This window comes from Athene noctua, chromosome 4 (assembly GCF_965140245.1).
Source record: "Athene noctua chromosome 4, bAthNoc1.hap1.1, whole genome shotgun sequence".
Lineage (NCBI taxonomy): Eukaryota > Metazoa > Chordata > Aves > Strigiformes > Strigidae > Athene > Athene noctua.
In genome coordinates this window covers 13,402,213-13,427,551 of record NC_134040.1, presented here as the reverse complement: position 1 = coordinate 13,427,551, position 25,339 = coordinate 13,402,213, and the positions used below count along the sequence as shown (strand labels likewise).

The 25,339-nt window shown below is 41.0% G+C and overlaps 1 protein-coding gene across 3 annotated transcripts in view; it reads left to right on the top strand.

The window, feature by feature from the left end:
• Positions 1-3,065: 3,065 nt before the first annotated feature.
• TBC1D14 (TBC1 domain family member 14) overlaps positions 3,066-25,339 on the top strand; it is a 75,195-nt gene continuing 52,921 nt past the window's right edge. For 2 of the 3 annotated variants that reach the window (XM_074904470.1, XM_074904472.1), the window contains exons 1-2: positions 3,066-3,401; positions 9,517-10,252. In XM_074904470.1, coding sequence (XP_074760571.1) covers positions 3,359-3,401; positions 9,517-10,252 — 779 coding nt within the window. In that variant the 5' untranslated portion in view covers positions 3,066-3,358. Of the gene's footprint in view, positions 3,402-7,240; positions 7,244-9,516; positions 10,253-25,339 lie in introns of all 3 variants that reach the window. The other variant, XM_074904471.1, reaches the window with a different exon arrangement.

Sequence of the window (25,339 nt, the reverse complement as noted above, 5' to 3'; positions counted from 1 at the left end):
TTGAAATGTTTTCTAGTTTATGACAGAGAATTACTGACCTCAAGATGGGTAGGGAGCTGCACAGCCAATTCAAATGAAGCTCAGCTTGGCAGTCTCTGGAAGCTGCTTGCATCATACTTGGCTTCTGATGAATGAAAATTCAATCTAGATGTTCCCATCTTAAAAAAAAAAAAAAAATTAAAAGATATATCAATTGCAAAATTGCTGAAGCTTCAAAACAGAACTGAAAGCCTAAGCGGAGAATGCTTTCCCCCATCTGCACACATAAGCAGTGTGAGGGAAGCTTGCGTTTCTGTTCCTTAACTCTAAAGGAACAAAGGAAGGACTTTGCATATTTTTTCATATGTAGTATATTTTTGAGAAATCAGTGAGACAGAACAGAGAACAAACTCTTCATTCTTTCTTATAGAGTAAACATAAAACTGGTATATCAAATCCTGCTGGCACATATGATGAGTTTTTCGATTGAATGTTTTCAAAATAATTAAATTCTCTAGCACTGATCTATTATTAGAGTATTTTACAGGTTTACAGCTTTACCCGACCCTGAATCAATGGCAGAGGACAGATGATAACCACACTGAGTAAGTGCCACAACTAACTTATCAAGCTTTTGAGGATTTACTTAGAACCCATCTGTTAAAACAGGAAGATGATTTCTCAGCATGCCCTTCTGGATGAAGTTTAAATTTTGCACAGCTAAAATCCAAAGGCACAAAAGATCCCCTTTGCACTTAGTTATGCATTTATACCTCCTATACCTCGTAGTACCTGTTCTGTTTCCTTTCAATAATTAGGACATGCCACGCTTCCGTGAGAGCTACTGGTGTGATGCTGTATTTAGTCACATAATGGCAGCCCTTCAGCTTTTACACAATACTTGCAGACAGAATCTACGTTATCTCAGATGGACGTGGCATTAGCAGAACTGATGCTAACTGCTAGTGCAAAAAGTCAACTTTTGCTAATAGCTCACAACAATCAGAAATGCCATTTCCCCTTTTCCACAAGTTACAGAGTCATTCTGATGCAACAGAATTTTTTTTATACCGTCTTGGCTGTGGTTTTCTGTAAACATTCTGAGGTCCACCCTGGTATTTTCATACTGCCTAGCACACTGGAACCCTGGTGGTTCTGGTTTTCTTCAGTGCAAAGAACAGTAAGAATTTTGTTGTGAGTGGGTATCAAAAAACCTACCAGCTGAATAGGGAGTAATCTGTGGGTTGGAAATGGAAAATGTCCACTAAAATAAATCACTTAGAATGGGAACTTAAAGGTATTATGATTGTTAGGCAAAATTCTACCCTTAAATAACTGCTGACTCAAAAAATGTTTAAGTGCTTAACTCCCTGTGTTATTTGAAACTTAGCTGTACTCTACACTCTGCTGCTGTTGAAATATTTCCTGCAGGTTTTTTTAATAGCTCCTTCAGCCTAAATATTGCAAAGACGTGAGTATCATTATTTCCTTTGGAGACACTCTGCAGACTTAGAGAATTAATTAAGATATTTCCATTCTGTTATTTACCCTAGGAACCTAACAACTTTGACCCCAGTTGGATGATACCATGATGACAATACACTCTTATGGTTGCTCCAACAGAAGAACTGATTCCCACTCTCAAAACCAAAAGGAAACTGTTAATACTGCAAAAGGAGTTAGTGACAGTATATGCTCCAAAATAGTATGTCTCTTGTATATAAACAAGTTTATATTGCTTTTATTTACATCTTAATAATAATACACAGGCTGTCTTGCAGAGGTAGCAGTGATTTTCAAGGAGAGATATGGAGAAATCAGTGCCAATCTTAATTGGTTTATATTGCTATCTTAGAAATCCAGCAGAGTAAGCACTGATACTCATCAGTGTCTGACCCAGTTGCAGAAAGTATCTGTAGAAGTGTAATTTTTGGTCGATGCCTGCTTCTCATTTTGATAATGACCCAATTCTCATCTTGACAGCATGGAACTGGTGTCAATGGGGTCATGGTGGCAAGTACTTCCGTACAAGTTTACTCAGCCTCTCGCAATTTATTCACGTGTAACTTGCCCATATCAAAGCTAGAATAATCACGGGTTTGCTCTTCTTGATATTGAACTAATTACATTAACACAAGTTCAGGTATTTCTGCATTTGCTGCACTCATACTTGCAGCTTCAGGGTAGATGTAAGAGGTGTGATGTGATGAGAGCCTGGTACTTACATCCTCAGTTAAGATGGGCGACAACTTTCTTACTACCAGAGACGTTATCATCGAGTCTAGGTGCAAAACTCATGTGACCTTTGCACAAAAAAAGCAATGAGTTTCAAAGGGGGTAAGGAAACGAGAGCTCTGCTGCTGTAAGGTGCTGACTGCTCGTAACTCCTTTCACTTCAGTATGGGGGCGGAGAGAAAGGTTGTGCATGGCAGGTTCACTACGCGCAAACGCCAGAAGGGAGCACGTTTGTGATGGAAGATGGACGCATGAAAAGATAAACCACCCTAGAGCCTCCACTTCTGGCGTTACAGGTCACCTCCACAGAGCGAAGGATGCACCTTCACTTGATGTCCCAGACCTTCCACACTTGTGAAAACCACCAAATTTGTTTTCCTCTTAACCGCACCCGGGAGCGCACGGGCAGCCAGGCCGCAGACCCGCTCCCCCCGGGGGCCGCCAGCGCGCAGGGCCCGGCCGTCCGGCCCCCCGCGCTGCCACTGGCAGTCCCGCCGGACGGGCTGCGGCCGCCCGGTACCGAAAGAGCTGCTCCCCTCCAGCGGGGAAGCCCGCTGAACGAGGGCCCTCGCTTCAAGCCCACCGCCCGTTCTACCCGCCCCGCTCCCCGGGGCCGCCCCGCGCCTCCGCCACAGCTGAGCCGGGCGCGCACACACCCCCCCGGGGTGCTGCCCCCCCCGGGGCGCGCTGAGGCGATTCAAAATGGCGGCCGCTCCCCGCGTGCCTCCCCGCCCCCCGCCGCGCAGGCGTCTCCTTCCCCGGCGGGCGGCGCCTCGCTCCGCCGCGCTGAGGAGGGGGAGCGGAGCGGTGGGGCGGGAGGGGAGGAGACGGGAGGCGAGGCGAGGGGCTGAGCCGCAGGGACCGGAGCGTCCCGGGAGGAGCCCGGCACCTGTCCCGCGGGCAGAGCCCGCCGCTGCGCTCGCAGCCAGGTGTGCGCCGCGCCGTGCCCGCCGCGGGGGCGGGCGCCATGGGAGGCCCCGTGCCGCGCGGAGAGGGCGCCCGGCGGGCGGGGGCTGCGCCGCCTCACCTCCGCTGAGCCCGCCGCCCCTCCGCGGGGACCGGGCAGCGACATGGACCGCCCGCCGCAGCCGCCGGCCGCCTCCTAGTCCCGCAGCAGCAGCAGCGGCTGTGGGGCGGGTTGGGCATGGCCCAGCGTGATGAGAGCGACGGAGGGCAGCGCTGCCCCGGTGGGTGAGGCGTCGAAGTTCCTTCGTGGCTCTTCCTCCTCGGGCGGCGGCTCGCAGTCCTGCCGGGGCTCGGCCCCGCTGGGGGCCGGCGGGTGGGGTTCGGTGGCACCTGTTGGGGCGAGGGGCAGAGCCCGGGGGGGCGGCGGGAGCGGACCCCGGCGGTGAGGGTTCGGGGGGCCCGGCTGGGTGGGCGGCTGCTGGCGTGGCCCGGCCGTGGCCACCTTAAAAAGTTAGAGGCGCGGCGCCGCCGGAGTCTCACCGGGTGGTTTGGAGACCACAGAGGAGGGTGAGCCTTGCTTCCTCAAGGCTTTGGGGAGGGGTATTGCTTGTGGGGGTTTGTTTCTTTTATTTATTTTTTTTTTTTTTAATGAAGGCCACCAGCTAGGAAACGTTCGCAGTGCCGGGTCAGCCGCAAAGCCCGTGAAAAGGGTTCGGCTTTATTTCTCTCTCTGTCTCTCTTTCTAGTCAGTCTCCTAGGCGATTCCCAAAGACCAAACAAAACTACAGCAAACATTAGCTGAAGTTCTCGTGGCGCTGCTGCTAATTTAATGTGGCCTCAGATTTTTCAGTAGTATTGATGCGAGAGGAAAAAAGCCCTGTAAACTGCTTCTGGATCAGAGACTTTTAAAGAACATTGTGACTCATTTATATTGCTTGCCTGACGTAGCAAAAAGGGGAGATGTGGTGAATGGTTTACTTAGGATCGCTCTTCTAAGCGCTCCGTTCACAAGGCAGATTTGTAAAGCTCACGCTTCATGAAGGGCACCAGATGTGAGTTAGATAAAAGACTTCTAAATAAAAACAAATCCTAACTTGCTTCTTTTATTTTGCCGTTTAAGTTTTGGCAGTGCTTATGTAGCCTTATTTGCTATATGCCGTGCTTTGTCGAAAGCTCGACTTCTGTAGCCTCAGGAATTCTTCACTGTCGGCAATGCTGTGGCAGTTAGAATGTGAACATAAACAATCTGAACCAAGAAATGTTTAATAAACAAAACTAGGTTTGATGCTTTTGTGCACTGAGGTCACCTGCAGTTGCACTTGATAACAGCAATGTGTTTCTTGCTACATGCAACAAAAATATTATCAAATGCATGGGGAGTATAATCCTTTAATTTAAAAAAATAATTTTCCTTTAAGAATGAAAAAAAGGGATTGCAGCTTTGTAATTGAGGAAATTCCTTGCTCTTAAAAACTTAAAGAAATCGTTGGCAGAGGTGAGTGTTGAAATGACAAGATCTGTGATAAAAATTGAGATATTAACTCTTTGAGAACTGAGCACTATATGTAAACCATTCCTCCTCTTATTTCGATGAGGCAAGAAGATGTAAAGCTTGTATTGTACGTAGCTGTCTTACCCTTTCTTCTAAACAGGTTAGTTGCCTAAATTGCACTGCGGTTCACAGCAAACTTGGAAGAAGGTGGTTTGAGTTGGCATCTTTCTGATCTTTGTTTTATGCTAATGGTTTGGCATTACTGTTAAGTTTCTTCAGATTTTACATTAAAATGGGTTGAAAAGCCGTTTTATTCTAGGTCTTAGAAAATATAATCAAATACGATTTGTTCCCTCTGTGTGGTTGAGTGATATGCAAAGTCAAAATCTGTTTTAAAGACTGTTTATTTTCAGAACACACATTCTTGCATGCCATGATCAGAATCTGGGGAATGTGAGGCCACAGGGATGACTGTAGTAGAATGGACCAAAATATTCCACCTGTCAGACAAAAGGGAGACCTGGGAGAGAGCCTAAAAGCAGGACTAATGCATCTTGATAGTCCCATGAAATTCTGACACTTGCAGTTCAGGGACTTCCTGAGTTTGTTTAGGAGTTGTCAGTGATTTTTTTTTTTTTTTTCTTCCCTGAGTTTACATGTAAACTTCTGGCATCCACAGTGTACTGTCAGCAAGGAGTTAAGCAATTCAACTACCCTTTGCAGGAATAGCTACATCCTGATGTTAATTTTGAACCTGGCTACAAAACTATCTTTATCTGGTGTCCCTTAGTGCTTATGGCTACAAAACTATCTTTATCTGGTGTCCCTTAGTGCTTATGGTGGAAGAGGTAATGTGTAAATAATATGCACCTAGTCTCTCACTGCTACTTGTGACTTCTGCTGTATTTTTCTGTCTCGCTTTCCCTTGGTATCTCTCTACTGGGGGATTCACACTTACGAGATCATGGTTCCTATAAGATGTAGGATGTTAAGACTTAACGAATATCAGATTTTTTTTAGATGATAATATATTTAAGTAAACCATGGGGATTATGAATGTTGTGCAGACAAAATTGCTTATTCTTTCTCAATAGTTTATCATACTACTAGTACTCTAATAATGCTATGTTTATTATGATGATAATGTTACCATGCTATGTTAATAAATTATTTATGGAAAGAAATTAGTATTGGAGCACATGACACATAGAATGTTTGACGTCAGTTGTCAGATTTTGCACTTAGCAGTGAGGCAGCTAAAAAGGAGTATAAATATCACTTCACTACATCCTTAAAAACAATGCTACAGCAGTCTAATGCAAAATGAATCAAGGTGTTCTCATGTATGTTTTTGACAGCTGATTACATCTCACGTTTTCATTTAAACCCTTGATGGGTATACTTCAAAGCTTCCCACAGTTTCACTGAACTGTGTAAAACCTTTATAGCTTGCTGGAGCAAATTATGCAATAACAAGCTACAACTGTTAGGTATTTTGCATTTGCTGGTTGCCCATTTAAAGGATCTCTTCCTGTTAAATTTCTTGCTTAAAAATTACAGAGCCAAGTTAAAATAGCTTCAGTACCCCATGTGAAAATTTATTTTCACTTATCTTTGAACCTTGTTGCTCATTACTTGGCCTCTTGAGCTGCTGTGTTTACTGGCTCTTCCAGGGCTGCTTGATTGCTTACCATTTGTAAACTTAGTCAAGCGGAGCCATGAAGTTAAACTAAGGACAGTCTGCTACTTGGGAAAATCACTGAGCAGAAGTGAAGGCGGTCACCGTAGGAATTCATTATGGGACATGCTTGTGCTGTTTACCCACATCATCAGAGTTATTCCTGGCTGATTATATTACTGTACTCTGTTTTCTGGACTGCATTTTCTAGATGCATTAATGAGTATGAATTGTGATAAAGCAGACACCTGCACCCTTGTTTATACAGTTCCATAGCATGTATATATATGTTTTAGAGTAATGTTGGGGCTGGGTGGGCTGTTGTTTTAAAGAGTAATATAATGTGAATGAAGGGGTGGGTAGGCATGGAGAAGAGGAAACAGGCTTACCTTAGAGAAATAGGTGAATCCAAGCAGGAAGGTCTGAGAGCAGATGCAACAGTAATTATATCTAATGCTCCATGTTACATCATATTTGTACACTTCGACTGTCACAGTTGCCTTCATGAAGTAGAATAGTTTGTTGCCTGTATTCGAAGATTGTTGTTTAGGGTTTTTTATTCGTTTTTTTTTTTTGCTTATCCGTGCAGTTTTAATTTAGTGAACAGAAAGGTTTGTAATGTTTGTAGTTGGTATGCTAGCTATCTCAAGACATCACTTCTTTAAATTGCAGAGGATGTAAACTTTTCAAATCATGGTAATGTGAAAAAAGTTGCTATAGCAACTCTGTGAGAAAAGTGTGCATCTTCACAAGCTTTTTAGTCAAAACAATACATTTGAAACCTTGTTTATCTAAAGGATTAGGCAATTGATGCGTTGTTTGATTCCAATGGTGGGTTCGTAGTTGGCTGTAAAAGTTCTTAAAAGGTCTAAAAGATGAGATATTCAGAGTTGTGTCTACTTGACTTTTCCTTACACTTAGGAGTGGATTGAACTGGAGTGTCAGGTCAGCTGGTGAATAGCATTTGTGTAGTAAGCTAAAGAGTTGGTATAGCATACGAAATATGTTTGGATTCATCAGCTTGTTATGTGACTGAAAGCTTGTGGAAAAAATTGTTATGGTTTGGACCAGTGGAATATGTTTGAAATGTGTTTCCTGTCACTTAGTGCCTGTCAGTGTCAAAGCCAAAGTGTATTGATGAGTTTAGATCTAAGAATGGACAGTGTGTTAAACCCTGGTGTTTGCCAGGGCTTAAGTACCATTAGCCAGTGATTTGCAACTGCTGGGAGGAACCAGTTTTCCTAAATGAGATGTTCGGGTTTTGTTTTGGTGTGGAGGTTGGCGGCCGGTGGGTGGTGTTTGTTTTTTAAGAGTAGAATGTGGGGAGGACCTCCTACAGGACAATTGACACCTTTAATTAAGTGCTACACTTGAGAGAGAATAGGATACCAGAAGTAGGAGACCAGGCTTCAGGAACTGGAGAAATATCTGTCCAGAAATTGAGCTGCTTGCACGACGGGAGGAGTATTCTTCACTCCTTCACGCTTACTCCAGAGTGTTTCAGAGTGAAGAAACCAAAGCAATATGTGCATATTTGTTCTGCCAACTGCTGCAGCTTAATTACATTGCAGACTTCAGCAGAGCTGTAGATAATGTAACTATTCATACAGAAAGAGTCAATGTATGTAACGTCACAATAATAATCATGTAGTGTTTTAAAGGGTCAGTAAGAGTTCTTGGGAGCCAGGGCAGCAGTCCTGATGGTGTTCCAGGTTTATGAAAGGCTGCAATTGCACACGAGGACAGTGCATCTGACCTGCAGCACATACTTAACTGCCCTCTCTTTGAGGGTGTACTGGGTCTGGCTGATCTGGAATTGGTTTTCCCCTACAGCAGCCCTCACGGTGCTGTGTTTTATGTTGGGAGCTGGCAGGGTGTTGATAGCACCCTGGTGTTGTGGCTGCTGCTGAGGGGTGCTTACACAGCACCAAGGCTCTTCCCAACATTTTCCCCCCCTCAGTGGGACGGGGTGGGCAAGATCTTGGGAGGGGACACAACCAGGACAGCTGACCCAAACTGACCCATGGGATATTCCATACCATATGATGTCTGCTCGAGTATAAAGCTGGGAGAAAGGAGGAAGGGGGTGGGGTCATCCTTGGTCCTCTGAGGCAACAACTAAGTGTATTGGAGCCCTGCTTCCTGAGACGGCCCGACATCACCTGTTAATGGGAAGCAGAGAATAAATATGTTTTCTTTTTTTGCTTCCGCATGTGGACCTTTGCTTTGCTTATATTAAAACTGCTTTTGTTTTACCCATAAGGGTTGTGGGGGTTTTTTTTCCTATCTTATTTTCTTTCCCTTCTTTGCCCTGTTGAGAAATCAAGGGGAAAGAAGGGGGAAATGATAGAGTGACTTGGTGGGTACCTGGCATTTAGCCAAGGTCAAATCACCACAGAGGGTCACTCAGATTTAGACTGGAACTGGGGCACTGACTGGATTAACTAACCTGCTGGCAGCTTCTGGGGAGGCAGTGTGAATGTATATTGCAAATATGAAGGACAGTGATCCCTGAGTGCAGTAGGTACTGTATATTTGCAAGTGTCAGTTTTACCGTACCTGCAGTGATGAAGCGCATCATGTGCGTTGTCTAAATGTTGACTACATGGATAGCTTTATAGATAGTCAGATTTTGCATCTCTTGCTTAATGCAAAACTGATACCTTATGCATTCTATTTCAGTGACGAATTTATTATCAGTTTTATGGTTTCCAGAAGAATACCAAGAAATTCTGTTTAAATTAACACTTTAGAATTTTGGTTTAAGTGTATGGAAACAAGTTTTGTAGCCCCCAACGTGAGTAAATATGGATTTATGACTGGATAAAAATAAATTTCAAATATTTGTCTTAATATTGACATGGAGCATTAAAGTACCACAGTTTTTATAGTATGTAATTTCACTCTCAGGAGATGTATGCAAAGCAAACACTGGCACACACTTCTTCTGTAAAGCTTTTCATGCTTGACATTTTCTAGAAGCCTAATTTAAGTTGCCATTGTCCTGCTTGTTCAAGCAGGGGGAAGGGATAGTAATCATGTGCAAGAGAAGATGAATGACTTTTAATTAAAAATCTAAATTATGATGGGACTGAGTGTATGAAAAAGAAAAAAAAAAAAACCAAGCAAAACCAAACCACTAAAAAAACCACGCTAGCAGCAGTCAAGAACAAACCATAACCTTCCTGCAAACTTATAATCTTGTCTTTTCTTTCTTTTTAACCAGTTTCCAGTTGGGCCAAGACAACTGATGTAAATTTATCCAGCTCCTTAAATGGTTTGAGCTTCATGGGAATTCTGGATGCAAGAGTGGGCAGCAGTATCCAGGGCCTTCAGAACTTGAACTTGGGGACCCCAAGATCTCTCTCATTGCCTGAGTATGGGCCTGGACAGCTGTCCAGTGCTTTGGAAGATTGTCATAGCCTTAAATCAGTGGATTCTGGTATTCCAACTCTTGAAATAGGAAATCCAGAGCCTGTTCACTGCAGTGTGTTAAATGTGAAGAGAAAGCAGTCAGAACCTGAAATCGTGCCTGACAGGGCTTTTCAGAGCGCGTGCGCGCTGCCATCTTATGTGCCTCCACAGTCCTTGACTTCTGAACATGACCATGCTGTGCGAAAATCCTCTACTTTCCCAAGAACCGGGTATGACACTGTCAAACTTTATAGTCCAACTTCAAAAACTCTGAATCGAAGTGATGATATCTCTGTCTGTAGTGTTTCTAGTCTTAGCACAGAACTGTCAACAACTTTATCAGTTAGCAACGAAGACATTTTGGACTTTGTGGTCACAAGCAGTTCAAGTGCAATTGTGAATCTTGAGACTGATGAGGCGCACTTCTCGGATGTTACCTTGAATTCCTCTAAAGAGACCAATGATCAGAGCCAGCAGGAGTCTTGTCAAGAGACAGACCTGGACAGTAAAAGAAAAATACTGGGACCTTTTACAAACTTCTTTGCCAGGTAAAGTTTCTGTAAAATATATTTGTATTTTAACAGTGACATTAAGTAAGATCATAGGAGAAAGGTCTTGTGTGAATATTTTACTTTGAAAGTGGTAATAGCTCACTGTTTTAATTTAAATTGCTATTAACAACATTTTTTCTGTTCTGAGTAAGTAGGCAAATAGTGCTACGAACTAAGTCTCTGAATCCTACTCTGTATTATCTTTATGATATATGGAAGCATTTAAAATCTTCTTTAAAAGATTCCTTCTACATTGCAGTAAAAGAAGCTAGAAAAAAGGTTCTTTTTCATCTGAACAAGGTTTTCTTCCCGGCTTCTCTGGTGATGCCTTTTGTGATTTTTGGCCAAGGTCCTTAATCTTATGTCACATAAATAGGTAAATATAGGTAGGATCCATACCTGTATTGACGAGCTTTGACATCTAAGGGTTCATAAGTGGTCTAGTAGTGATGGAGTATTTTATTGATCACTGTAAGTATGTGAAGCTTAAAATACAGGCATTTGCCAAACACGTGACTACTATGCTTTTTCCAAATCTCAGTTACAGTTTTGTGAATACCATTTTTTCCTTCATTTTTGTATGGAATGAAAACATCTAACATTTTGTCATTCAGTTGTTGAAATGGAAGCACTGGCCACTCAAAGCAGTTACGTGAAACACAGCCTTTGTATGAACGATAAGGTGTTCTAAATGCAGATACCCAGTGAAAGCGGTGAATGAGGAAAAGGACTAGTCTACTTCTTGAGGTTTGGGTTGTTTATTGGTGACTTTTTGGGCTTCTGTTTATTTAAGGCCTTCATAATGTTTCTTCCTTTTAGGATATAATGTCTGAAGTATGATACATTTTCAAGAAACAGTTCTAGAAGTGAACTTTAGACAACAGAGTTGGCTGCATCTAGCCTGTTTCAAACATATGGTTGCTTCAGCTAATCTTTTTTTCCTGCATGAGAAGAATAGGCTGCTATGAATAGACTGATAAAATACTTAAAGAACTGGCAAACATCATTCTTTGAAAGGCTGCCTTAATTGCAAAGCATCAGTTTCTTTAGATCTGCTAAACTGGTTGAAGCCTTCATTGATTTTTTATTCTTGAGTACTGTGCAGCAGAACTCCAGTCATCAGTCATGTTTGAGGTACTGAAGTTTTTGTGGACCTGTCTGTTTGTTGCCATGGAACCAGACTTAATTCTGGAGCAGGAGGCTTCTCAGCACATCAAAGCATGAACTTTTGTTACCCATTCTGGTAACACAACTGCTAACTCAAACAAATGCTGTCCTTCAGCCTGGAGGGAGCTCAGTGGAACAGACGCATTTAAACCCTGCTTCAAAGTAGGATGTTTAACCACTTCTCAACTTTTCTCATCCAACAAAATAAAGCCATCTGTCCAAATTCTGTTCTAGTATAGCCTCCAGTGGTTTTTCCAGTGTTACAGAAACAGTGGTACTCACTAGACTGCGCTTTTTAACCTGATTTTTTTCAGGTACATTGATTTCCAGAGAACAAAGACCTCCTCCCTTTCAAATGGGGAACAGGTTGTCTTGGTCACCACATGATATCATCACGAGAATATGAGAATTAAGTTCAAACTAGGTGATTGGCATTGAAGTTCCAGATGCTCTGTCTGTAACCTGGCCTTTAATGTCCTTCCCTTTAACATCCACTTTCTACGCTGTTTTGAAGACAGGAGCTGCTTACTTTTTGTCTGTACTTGCACACCACACCCCCAGTTTTTATGCATCTGTTCTCTAATGCCGTGTGACCTCATGGTGAGTTTCACAGGTATTGAATAAGTAGGGAGCGTCTGAAGGTCCTTCTGTGCCACAGGGACTACTATCTATATTTATGCTGTCAACATTGTTAAGGATCAAAACATGCTGTTGCTAGTTTTTGTTGATACTTGCAATCTGCTGTCTGTGGGGTTGTAATTTCTTCCTCTAATGATCCCATACAGTCCCTGTTCCTTATGGGCTCCTTGGATTCCCAGGGTTTAAACAAGTACTTCAGTAAATGAACTTGGGCCCTGCAGTGTTTTGTTTGAAAGTAACTGACTTCTAGGGGCCTTCCCACCTTGCTTACGCTGTACTGTGTACCAGGGTTTATGTATGGTGTTAGACAAGGAGGATGCATTTGGAATGGTATCTTTGAAAACCAGCTTGCTGAGAAGGGAGCTTCTGAAAGTAGTTTGTAAAAAGTGCTGTGATGGTAGGCATAAACAAAGTCCCAGAGAGGAGCATGCTCTTAGCACTTGGTGCTGAAAGGAGTTTCACTTGAGATTCAGTCTTGCAGGTTAAGTGTGTAAACCTTTCTCTTTGAAAATCAAGGGCAAACTATGGCAGGAGAAAGCCAAATTACTTTGTCTTTGATCAGTGGCTGACACACTTGTGTACAGCATGGAAGAACAAGCACCTGAGTGGTTTGTACACAGCCTTTCTACCTTCCAGCAGCCTCATGGTCATGGTCTAAGGCTACAGTGTAGGAGCTCTCGGCCTTAATCTGCAGGTTTAGCTCTTTGAGTAATGGAATATGGGTTTGAACCACTAGGAGTGAAGATGAATCAGCTTAGTTTTTGCTCAAGTTGTTGACATTTGGTAAAAGGAGAAACCTTGTTTCTTGAAACAGCATCTGTGCTTGTATTGAACCCCGTCTGTCATCTGAGAATGTGTTAGTTTCTCTGAACTTGTCAAGACTGAGTTTGCTCTGGATATGTCAGTTAACATTTGTGGCTGCCTGTAGAGATAATGCTGACAAAAATTAGATGCCTCCAGTGCTTGGTCACATGTACCTAAGCTGCTTATGTATCAATTAAGGGTAAATCTTCTATAGTATCAAGAAAATGCTTAGAGAAGCATCTGCTTTGAAATGTAAAATTATTTCTTAGCATTTGTAGATTTGTTTTTCCGTGCAAGACTGTATGCATGTGTGCACGTACGCAGTGCATGAGGTTGTGTGTTCTGTATCAGTTGTAGCAATACCTGTGGTGTGTTACAAAGTGTTGGTCTTGGCTTGGGGCTGCAGGTGAAAATTGAGTTGTAGAGATCAAAGAAAGGAGAACCCTGTTGGCTTGTTGCCTGTCAATCCCAGCACCTTCAAGGGCACTTGGGAATAGAGTGCTCCTGCCCTGCCTTCTGGAGCACTACAGGGAGGAAAGTTTCCTGGGTTGCTTCTCTGGCTCAGTTGCTGTCTCCAGCAGTTTGAGACTCCAAAAGGGCTGGTTGTTTCTTCAGGCTGTTACGTGCTTCTTTGGGTGTGGCAGGAAGATCCAAAGTGAGGAAAAGAAGCCACTTTCCTGCTTGTTTACCCATAGCTCTCCTCTTGAAAGAGCTTAAGGCATCACGGGTACAGTGCTAGGTGGAGGACTAGTGCTCTCATTAGGCTCCAGGTTAGCACATGAAAATGGATTATGGCTTCTGAAAGGCTGACTGCTGACAAAGAAACCTGGCATGTTAGTTGTTTTCAAGTGTCATGCATACTTGTATCAGGTCTAAAAGGCCGGAGGTCTTTCACTTAGAGTATGAGTTTGAATTCATTTCCTTAATTTGAATATGTGCAGGAACTTGGTTTGAGAAATAGAGCAAGCAGATAATTGGCTGGGAGTCTAAAGAGTCAGTGGCTTGTCTGTCCCTTTACCCTAGTGACCTAGAATAGCATGGGTTAATGTGTTTTACCTTTGGACTTTGCCTCTCTACAGTACTGCTGAAACACAGACTTTTTAAATGCTTGGGTTTTAAACAGCTTTGCTGAATCAGGACTGTTGTGAACTTACTGTAGAAGTTGTACTTCCCACTTAGCTTTTTCATTTATCATTTTCAAGACTGAGGATGAGGCTTTTTATGGTTACAGGTAGAGTGACCGTAAAATGGACTAGGACTATGTTCAGTTAAATAATAATTCATGCAGTTCCCTTCCTTTTTAATGGACTACAAGAATCCAAAGTCTTTACTTAGTCCACTGCTGTGGATATTGTATATTTTTCCAGGAATATGGATTCTTTTTCTTTTCAGACTACTAGGAACTTTTGATCCAAATGCTCTAGTAGCAGGATCTCATGGAACCTCTACAGAGAACAGGGACTACACAAGAAATACAGGGCTTTAAGAAGAATATTGCATTTTACTCTTTCCACAGAATCTCTGTTTCTGAGAGAAAGCTTCTGAAGCAGGATTGGCATCCTGTACCATACAGAGAAGCACAAATCTAGTTCAGACTGTGGCCTTACTTGTAGTCTAATAAGAAGGGCTTAAGTTTCAAAATAATAGCTACTGGTTTCAGCAGTGAGCCTGAAATCATGTGATTTTGATATGTTTGTTACATGTTATGAGGTGACTGGTCACATGTAATTCAGAGTTCTGAATTTAGGAATTAGAGCCATCATCAATAGCGTAGATAAGTCACATGTGTTAATGAATAGGACCCTTTCATAATGCTGTTTGTTGCTTTTAATGAGAGGACAGTTTATTTTGCTTCTCTAATTTTGATGTTAAAAGAAAGGTAGAACAACAAGGAGCATTATAGTGTTGATTTCCCTTTCATCTTTCCAAAAAGGGAAATCACTGTCCATAGAAGGGAAGAGAAAGGATGAAAGTAATTATGGTTGAGTAAGCTGAGATATTAAACTTTATATATGTTATCTCCTCTTCTGTGCGTGTTTTATGTTAAATGAAGCCTATTTTATGGAGTATCGGCTGTTCAGGAGGAGACAGGGCGAGAACAGGACTTGAAGTGTGTAGGATGAGGGACAGAAAGAGCTGGATGCACTGTGGGGGAGGATATGAGTGAACTGCTTTTAACCACAAATGAACAAAAACTAGTTGAGCTGCAGGTGGAGTTGTCCAGAAGCTGGGAGTAAGGACTGCAGAAACTCTGCCTCTGGCTGAGGGAATCTGCATGGACACTCAAGCCCAGGCTGCTTCACTGCCCTGTGGGCAGGCTGGGCTCCCCAGTGCTTCAGCTGCCTCACCCCTGAGATTCAGCCTCTTCTTGGAGGGAAAAGAGGAATTTGGTGGCAGTTTTGTCCCTCCCTGCTACTTCATCTGGCTGCATTTTGAGCTAAATGTTGTCAGTAATGGGCATCTAAAAGGTCTGGGAAGAAAGGAAGGAAAACAAGCTTGTTTCAGTGGTGTGAGAAGAGCATAGACACTGAAGATCTGTACTAACAGATGATGGTGAAAACAGTATTTCAGAAGCTCCTGAGGTGTTCAGGTATACTTCTCTGAGTGCTTCAGTCTTCACGATATGGTTTTGGATGCTACTTATTTGAAAGCTACATTCTGTCTACTTGAAAGGAAAGATTAGTGGTCCTCTCCTCATCTGGACTCAACCAGCCTGTCTCTGTGTAGAACCAAAGAAAAGTTGCAGAATTTTTCTGAAATAAATATACTCCCAAAGCAAATCTTCCATAGGTGCAAAGTTGGAATTCTACAAAGGTAACAGCCTTTTGATAAAGGTTGACAATTATATGATACACTTTTCAGAATTCATATCCTCTAATTCAGTGTGTGAAGTTTTGAACTTTGTCATGTGGCCTACTCTCCACTAGGTGTTGAACTGAAACTGTCCACATAAATGGAAAAGAGGCATTAAAATTATTGTGTGGAATAATGTAATTTTTGTTTAGAATTACTGTTCTGTTAGTTCTTCCTTAAATTTTGCACTAAATCTTATTTGAGATGTGGCCCTTTAGAATAAAGGGAAGTTGCTTTTGTAGATAAAGACTACTTTAAAGTCCTATTTGTGCAAAACTGTTTTCAGTTACTCAACAGCAAAACTAAGAGGCTTGTTGAAGTTATTTGTTCGTTATGGAAGTTCAAAGAAAATCTGCTCAGCAGTCCTTTGAGTTTTGGGTGTTTTTATTTTTTTTTAGTAGTGGTACAATATTCTGCAGTAAGTGAGGACTTAATGTGGTCCAGTTACACATCTGACTTTCTTTCAAATAGTATGTTTCTTTTCTAGCAGCTGGTGGGAAGCATTACAAAAATCTCACACCAGCTAGTAAACGAGCTTTGTAGCGTAGATGGGTGTTCTATGTTGCTTGCAGCATTCAGCTATAATGCTTTCCGCCGTTCCTTCTACTTCCTCTCCTGTGTGAGTCTGCCTTTTGGAAAGCTTGCAGTTTTCAGTTCTACACATTCTACGTGCTTGCTTTTGAATAGTAAGACTTACATACAATTTGATATATATATACAAGACTTCAGGAACTAATTCAAGTGAATGAAATTAAGGTCTGCTTTGACCTTGAATTAATGAGTGAGTTAGTCTTTGTACCTTCAGTTAAATTGCAAGAACTTTCCTGATATGTTCCCCTTTGTGAAAAGGATCTGTGAGGCTAAGTGGATGGGCACTAGGGATGAGAGAGAGTATCTCCATACACTCTCTATCTAACCAAAATACCATTTAATGTTCAACAGACTTTTTGCTTCCTCCCTTCTGTAGCAGCAATATTAATTGTTGTAAGTTACTGCAAGTACAGAAATTATTAAAAAAAAAAAAAAAAAAAATTGACTGTAAAGAGAACTTAATTCAGGGTCATCACTGATGGAATGTTATGCATGCTTAGAGATTCTGGAAAATGCAGTGAGCAAGGTGAAATTAGATGGAATAAATATCAAGTTGTGCTCCTTTCAATACCATCTCCCTTCCTGTGTTATGTAATCTGTGGGGAAGCTGGAGTCAACATTAACTGTTGTTTTTAAAGATCTAAAGGCTCAAGCAAGAAATGGCCTATTAATAAAATTCTGTGTATGGATGAATGCTTGTTTAACAGAAATAGTATATGGAGACCATGGATTTTCTGGAGCAGGAGTATGTGTGTTTATGACTTGCTCTGGATATTTAGAGTTCTGTTAAATAAATGTTGAGTTTGCTGGCAGGAAAAAAACCCCTATGAATTCTTTATGAACTGTTAATTGCAATTTGGGCATTAGTTACATTGTTGTTTTAAGGAGATATCCATATTAAACCTCTCTGTCATTAAGTGCCTCAAAAGTTTGAGCTATACTGTAAGAATAATAAAGAAAAAAACACCCTACAGTAAAAATGGAGTTATTCACACCTTACAGTGACAACTGGCAGAATAAACACAAAAACTTGGTAGCTGTCCTGAAGTAGGGCAAGGTATTTACTTAGTTCTTGCACTCCCCTTTGTGAGCTGCAGATTTTGCAAGTACACAATCACAAAACAGTTGAAATCAGAAGGGACTTCTGGAGCCATCTGGTGTAACCTCCTGCTCAGTGGAGGGCTGGCTTCAGCACTAGATCACGTTCCTCAGGACCTTGTCCAGTTAATTGTGAGTATATCCAAGGATAGAATTACCACACCCTCTCTAAGCTACATGGTCCAGGATTTATCCACTACCACGATTAATTTTTTTTTGTTTTTTTGCTTCCCTTTTATCCAGTTGGAATTTCCCTTGCAGCAGTTTGCCGCTTTGCGTCTTGTTTCTTCTCTTTGCATCTCTGGCAGTGTCGATGCAGGTGGAATGATCTCTCAGGATCCTTGCTTGTATGTCATAGGCCTTGGCACCCAGTCATCATAGTGGTCAGCCGTTCGACTTCCTCCAGATCTTGATCTTTTGTTATTTTAGCCCAGGGGCCCCAAACTGGATACAGATAGAGTCTCATGGGTACCAGGTAGAGCTTTTAATACTTTTTTCCCCTCTTGATCTTGCTAATACAATCCAGTCCATGTTTCATCTTTATTGCTGCAAGGTCTTATTCCTGACTCAGGTTCAGCTTTTTGCTTAGGATGACTTTTCATGTATTCATTCCAGTTTTGATTTGTGTGGTAATAGTACTTAAGATCAATGAAGAAATCTGCTTTTAGACTCTGGGAAAAGAATTTTTTGGGTTTTTTTGATAACATTGGGATAACTAGAAATATTGCCAGCTAGAAAAGAACCATTATGTATATAGCTGTTTGACTCTTAGTAGCTTGAAATTGGACCCGAATACTGCTTTTGTGTAAGAGTCCTAACTTGCTGAAACTCCTGTTTCTGAGAATTCTGCCATATTCACATGGTAGGCTAGCATTGTGCATCATCAACATGTACAATAGCTCTTGGTTTACTGCAACCAGTCCTCACTGCTAAACATGCAGGATTACTGTTGGATTTATTTTTTCATGTCTTTGACACTAGTGCAGGCAGCTCTGCTTTGTTCCCCTCTGAAGTAGGGGCTACCCTCTAGGAAAAAAAGATAAATGCAGAACATCGTAGTCATGATAAGTATTTTATCAAACGCTATTTTTTTCCCCAGAAATCTAAAGAAAGATTTCCAAGTTACCCCATTGCAAGCTATCAGGTATCCTGTACTGCTAATTTGTATTGTACTACTGTCTCCCTCAACTGTGGAAATCTTTCTTCAGAACTGCAGGTATTTGTTACACTGTAAAGTGTCATTATTCTTGGTTCTTACTGAATATACTGGAATGTCAGTGGTTGGAAAATTTGTTTATAAAATGTGACAGGGATTTATAAAACATGATTTGTCATTAGTTATTTCTTTCATAGTTAGGTCAACTTCTAGGCTGTCTGGCTCTACTTCTCTTGCATTTGTTTATCTATAAACCAGGCATTGTTCTTCCTTTACTCTGACATTTGGCAGTCTCTCAGAGATAAAGTTCTGCAAACCTTGCATTTGTATGTAATTTTTGAATCTTATTCAAAGAATAACTTCTGATTGTTGATGAAGGTTCTTCACCATAGCTGAATACTTGGACTTTTTTTGGTGGTGCTTTTGTTCTGTTGTGTTTTTTTGGTTTGGCTTTTGTTAAAAGTGTAGGCTGACTGAGAGGTGATCTGGGGTTGGGAGGAGGGAATGCGAGAACTGACTATCACTGCATGTAGTGAATTATTTCTAGAACCCAGCGTTGTCCGATCATGGGTACCAACTGTTGGCATTTACCTGTTAAGAATGTAGATTTAGGGCCTTGCAGGTGATTTTGGTAGGTCTCCTGACAAGAATTTCTTCTGAAGTCCATCACAGTTATCATGATTTATATGTCTGAGTCTTGTTCCTCCACTAATCAGGTAACTGGAATTCCTGTGGTAGAATATATTACTGATTTTTCAGGGTTTGTTCTCTGTGGCTCTGGAAATTCTTTAAGTGGACAGAATACAAATTTGGAACATCTAGAGGTGAGAATCTTTCTTCTGTTCAGCTGAAGCTGTGAAGGTTATGATTAGTACAGAATACACAAGGTCATTGAAGGATGAGAAGAAAACAATGTTGTTACACCTCTTGCCTAAATTCCGTAACAGTGTGAGAATGTTTCCTAGGTATTGGTACCATTTTAGGTAAGATGGCTGGACACTTTTGCTCACAATGCAGCAAATACTTAATAAAATCTATCCTAATGTATTTTTTTCTTAATAGGCATGGTATGTTACTTAAAATGTCTTCTTTCAATGTAGGTTTCTGTTACTTCGTGGAATGTCTGGGGAGACATCTCTTACACTGCTTACGTGCTTGACATGGGTTTACCTAGTTCTTATGATTAATATATGCTTACTGTCAAACTCTTTATGTAAATGCTGTTATATGCTCCAGTATGACTGCATAGGCTGAGGGGCTCAAGACCTTAGTGGTGTCTCCTCATAGTTTAGAGTTATCAGGAAATTTCAGGGTCTTCTTCCAGAAGCAGCTGAAATGAACTTTGACTTGCCTCTGTTTCTTAAGAATTCAGGCAAGTCTTACACTCATTTGAAATTGTTTTTCAAGATAATTTTGTTCTACAAAATGTGAACCTGTTGAACTTTTTCCACTGTCCTTATTTTTCATCTGCTCTACTCAAGAGACTGGTAAGTCCTTCCAGTTGTTAATTCGCATGACTATTCAAATTGTTTTGTCTTCTGGAAATAACATTCATAATTGAAAAACTAATTAAAATTTGGATGAGAGCATGAATCTTGAGAGTGGGAAATGTTGTATGTGTTTTTAACACTTGTAACAAATTTATTTGCAATTGCAAATTAGTTTTGGGTAAATGCAGATTTAAAAGTTGCATCAGTCTGTGCATGAGTTGATTCAGTTTCTGGTTCTCATACATGTTTCTTTACATGTCTTTTTTAAGAGTAAGGAACCCATTTCTTTACAAATAAAATCTCTATGCTAGGTCAGTGTTAGTCTACCACAGAGCAGCATATGCCAGTAGTTCGTGTACTGTGGAACTTCATCTAAGTAGCCACAGCAAAATAGTTAAAATCATCAATTTCAGATTTTCTGAAGAACCCAAATACTCTAATCATGAAAACTCCTAAGTCCTAAGCTCCCATACCCTTTTATTTCAGGCAACTGGTATATCTTGGGAGTTCTTAGGGGAAAAAAAACCAAACTCTGCATTGCCTGGAAGTCCAGGTGTAGTGGGTGTGTGCGTACACCAACAGGTGTCAGTGGGTGCATGTGTGTCTGTCTTGCTTGACTCCACCCTCTGACAGCTACTGTGTTGGAGCACATCCTTTTTATCTGTTGTTCAAATGACATGTGTAGGAGAAACAGTTCTTTGCCTCCAGTGTTGCAGAACTTGAGAGGTATCTTGAGGTGTACAATGTTGAGCCTAGCTGGCTAGAGAAAACTTTGAGACTTTTCAGGGAGGAGGTTTACAGCTGACTTTGAGACTGAAGTAAATTGGCAACGCAAACCATGGCAGCACTGTTTCTGTTCCTTTTAGTGGGCAGGTTTGTATACTGAACTGGGGGGGGTGGTGGGGAGGGATGACCTTTTGAGGGGTGACTTCACAGAAGCGGCTAACTTTTCTGTTTGTACAAACCACAGCTGAAATATGGAAAAAGTGAATACTTGAACACTTGTGGAACAGCCTACGAACTCATCATGTGGCAGTAGTTGCTGGTAGTTGTGTTAGAGCCTTCCTGTCTTTTTAGAAAGAGAATTGGGCTGAACTAGATAAACTTTCTGCTTCAGTGGTGATGTGGGACTTTGTTTAAAAGCATAAACTTGAAAAAGCTGTAATAGATGCTGTATGGAGAGTCTTGGCTTGATTACTTGTTATTGATGTGGTTCTAATATTTTTTTTTGACTGAGTCTTTAGCCTGACCATGACAGCACACAAGGCTACATAAATACTGGCAATATATGAATGTGCCATATGTATGTATGGCAGCTAATTCAGTAAGTTTATCTTAGCAGTGCTTATAGAAACAAAATGAAGTGGTTCTTAAGTTTTACTAAAAAATAAGGTTTCCTCATACTGCTGAACTTATCTAACTGGTATTAACTTCCTCTCTTCCCCACAAGGCAGTTGGGCAGATCAGTATACAGTAATGGTGCAGAATCACAGAATCATCTAGGTTGGAAAAGACCTTTAAGATCATCCAGTCTAACCGTCAACCCAACATTGACAGTTCCCAACTACACCAGATCCCTCAGTGCTATGTCGACGCTACTCTGAAACCCCTTCAGGGACAGGGACTCCACCACCTCCCTGGGCAGCCCATTCCAACGCCTAACAACCAGCTCTGTAAATAAATGCTTCCTAATATCCAGTCTAAACCTTCCCTGGCTCAACTTGAGGCCATTCCCTCTTGTCCTATTGCTTATTACTTGGTTAAAGAGACTCATTCCCAGTTCTCTGCAACCTCCTTTCAGGTAGTTGTAGAGGGCAATGAGGAATGTATATGTTCAAGCAAAAGATTGTTCAGTCTCTCTCTGGTGTCACAGGATGCTATTTGTATGTATGTAAATGTTAATTCTGGAGTTAGAATTAAATTCTCTTCAGGCAGGTAATTCTTCTCCACAGCTCAATTGAAATAACAAGGTTAAAACAGCTGTTTTGTGCCAAATACTGTTTTTAGAGGATTCTGTGAAAGTGGTTTCCTGTTTGAAATGTGATCTCAATTTAACTTCCGTGCTTGGTTTTCCTGAAATAAGCAGCTGCAGACGCTGTGTAAAATAGTTAACACGTTCAATAGGGCTGCAGATGAAACCCATGACTCTGCAATGGCTTCACACTAATGATACTGCAGATGTGATGTATCTTGTTGGATATTTCTGTTAATATCCCTGTTGTAAATCAGCATGATGTGCTCTAATCGTTGTGAAGAGGACAGTGAGACTTGAGATAATGACCAGCATGTGATCTTCGCTCTCCAGGCATGTCAACCCTTTTTACATTCAAGTTCTCAAATTAATTTTTGTATCTTAAAACACTTGTAATTAAACTTTGAGATATTTTACCCTAGGATTTCTGAGCTCATCTTTGGAGTTAAAATGTTTGTTGTGTTGTTTGGTGCTTTTTAAAATAGAGAATTTTTCTCCTTATTAACCTGTGTTTTCCATTAGGTAAGATATCTTTAAATTAACTTTCGAGAGGAATTGTTTTTTATGGTTTTCATTTGCTCAGAAGTAACACTGCTTAGTACTTTTTTTGAAAATCCTGGGGAGCTGTGTAAACATGGGAGGAGGGGAATTCCTTTTTGTGCTGTGGCAGCAGAAAAATGAAAGCTTTTGCTATGAATTACTTGCTCTGATATATATGGCAGAAATTGTACAGGCATTACATATATTAAGGGTCTACTTTCAGTCCAGAAGTCTCAAGTAGCAGTTTTATCAGGACCCTGTGGTGGTGTCCTGATTTATTGCAAAGATCTGCAGAAATTGGACCAAAGACATTCCACAGTATTTTTTTTCCTTAAGTTTCTTCTAAAATTAGGTGCAAAAGGAGCAGCATGTCTTCTGTGGCAGCCCAACTGTTATGTGGTTTACCTTTGGCTTGTTCCAGTCTGGGGCAGATCAGGGTTTAACAATGTGGTGTGTCCTCAGTCAAAGCAAGAATAGGTTTTAGTTTGCGGTTCTACTTCTAACTGTGCCAGTTTGTGGCTTTGGATAACGTTATGTCTTTTGGAAAATTTGAGAGTTTTTGTAGGTCATGGAGAGTGTGGTCATCATCAAAACACCAGGACTTAGGCAGAGAGAGAGAGCAAGGAAAAGATGAAGGGAGTAAGTTGCTTGGTACAGAATGGGAATTGTATATTGACCATGCCTGGTGCTCTCAGTTCAATATATATATTTTAAATTTTTGAAAAAAGTGAAACTGGAAATCCCTGACATAGTACAAAGAGAGAAAGAGATGGCTGGTGCCCTAGAACATACAGTAGAAATCATGCAGACAGAGAAGAGTGAGCTGAGCAAGTGCTATGCCATCTGCTAGATAAGCTGTAGAAAAGATTACTTATTATGATGCTCCCTCTAAAGGGAAAACAGTTAGGATTGCATAATTGAATTAAAAGCATGAGATTGACTTTTCAGGTTTAGGTCATTTTATGCAGGCACTTGCAGCAGAGAGCTGTTATACTTTATCATTCCAATTCATCTTTATTTTGCTCTGAGGGTGTTGCTGCTCTTAAAATCCCTCAGAGGAGATTGGGGAGATTGTTGCTTGTATATACCTGTGCTAGCAACCTCTAATGTGGATAGATGGGGAGAGAAAATTGCCTGTTAGTCCTTTAATTTTCATGTTACTGCAGTGCTGATGAACTGTGGTGAAAGTCTTTTACTTGCAGAAGAGCATTAAAATGTGCACAAGGTGTCACACAGGTGTGTCTCCTTATGAACCTCTTCCAGGTGTCCTGGATGCTAGAAGTTCTTGTCATCTCTGAAGACCGTATGTGGTCTGGAATTTAGATTGCTTGTTTCTGAAGTAGTAACAACCTGAAAGAAAACCTTTTGCAAGACCAGCCAGCCTGTCTTTCATTGTGTATCCTATTTACCTTCAGTGGTTTTGATGATGATGTTCCTGTCATGTTTTCCTTTTTATTCTTAGATATATTTTAGAACTTGCTTGATATTTCTCCATTTTAAGTTAACTAAACATATATATACACAATTAATCTTATACCTGTTTCTCTTTACATTTTATTTCTCTGGTAGCTGTCTCAAATGAACCTATAAATCTGTCCTCTCAGGCTGTGTTACATGTGTTATGAACTTGGGCAGAAGTAAAAGCATAATTATATGCAAAAGCCCTTCAGGGTACTAAATGCTCAAACAGAATAAATTCTTTATATTGCCAAGGTGAAGGAATTGCTGGTGAAAAGAAAGCAAATTCAACTGAGATACCGTCACAAAAACAACTTCCAAGGAATGTATCTTTTTCCCAGCACTAGCAGTTGAAGTGGTAGCAGTGTAGTTGAATGTGTTTATTAATGTTCTAGTTAGTTTATAAATTTCTAAGTAGCATTACAGCTGTGGTTATGAGCTACTGGAGAGCTTCATAACACTAAAATGGAGCGTGCTAGTTAAGACACAAAGCAAATCTTTGGTTTTGACTGAGTAGTTTACTTGTAGAATTATAATTTCATGCTTTGAAAAAAGTGGAAAGGGGGAAAACATGTCAGTATGTTTTTGTTTTCCATGTTGCTGTTCTTTAGTGCTTTCCTTACAATTGTTTCCCCTACATCTTTATACTATTTTTTATTTAGTGAAGTGGGAAAACTGAAAGGGGTTTATGGAAGTACAGTTACTGTTTAGCTTTGACGTCAGTTGTTACTGACTTGTGTGATTTCTGGACCTAAACATTTTGTTCTTATCTTTTAATATGATAATCTGTTACTGGTTTGGGTTTCAAGGTAACTGTACCCTTGTGATATAGAAGCATGTGATCATTTCTGTAAATACATGCATATTTAAGAATGACAGCGCACCCTGTTAACCTTACAGTACATTCCAGTCCACTCTGATGTTTGTGCATCGATTTTCTCATATTAAGCATTTCTCCTGTATTCCAAGCACAGGAATTGGTTGGTATGTTTATGATACTGTTCATGTGAGCTGATCCAAAGTGGCCAGGAAAAACAACTTCTCGGTGACCAGGTCGTTCCTGTTGCAGATGCGTATTCAATCCTTTGAGAACATGAAGCTCAATAGTTTTATTTCCCCAACTGCTACACTCTGTGAATAAGAAGGAGTTTGTACTTGGTGAAAACTGCTACACTCTGTGAATGAGTTTGTACTTGGTGGGTCAACTCCCTATGCATTAAGGTAGTAACCAAGGAAAAGCAGTAATGCCAGACTGGAAGCATCTGTAGTATAGCTGCTTGCTGATTGAAGTAGCAAAAATGCTTTTGTCTCGGTAG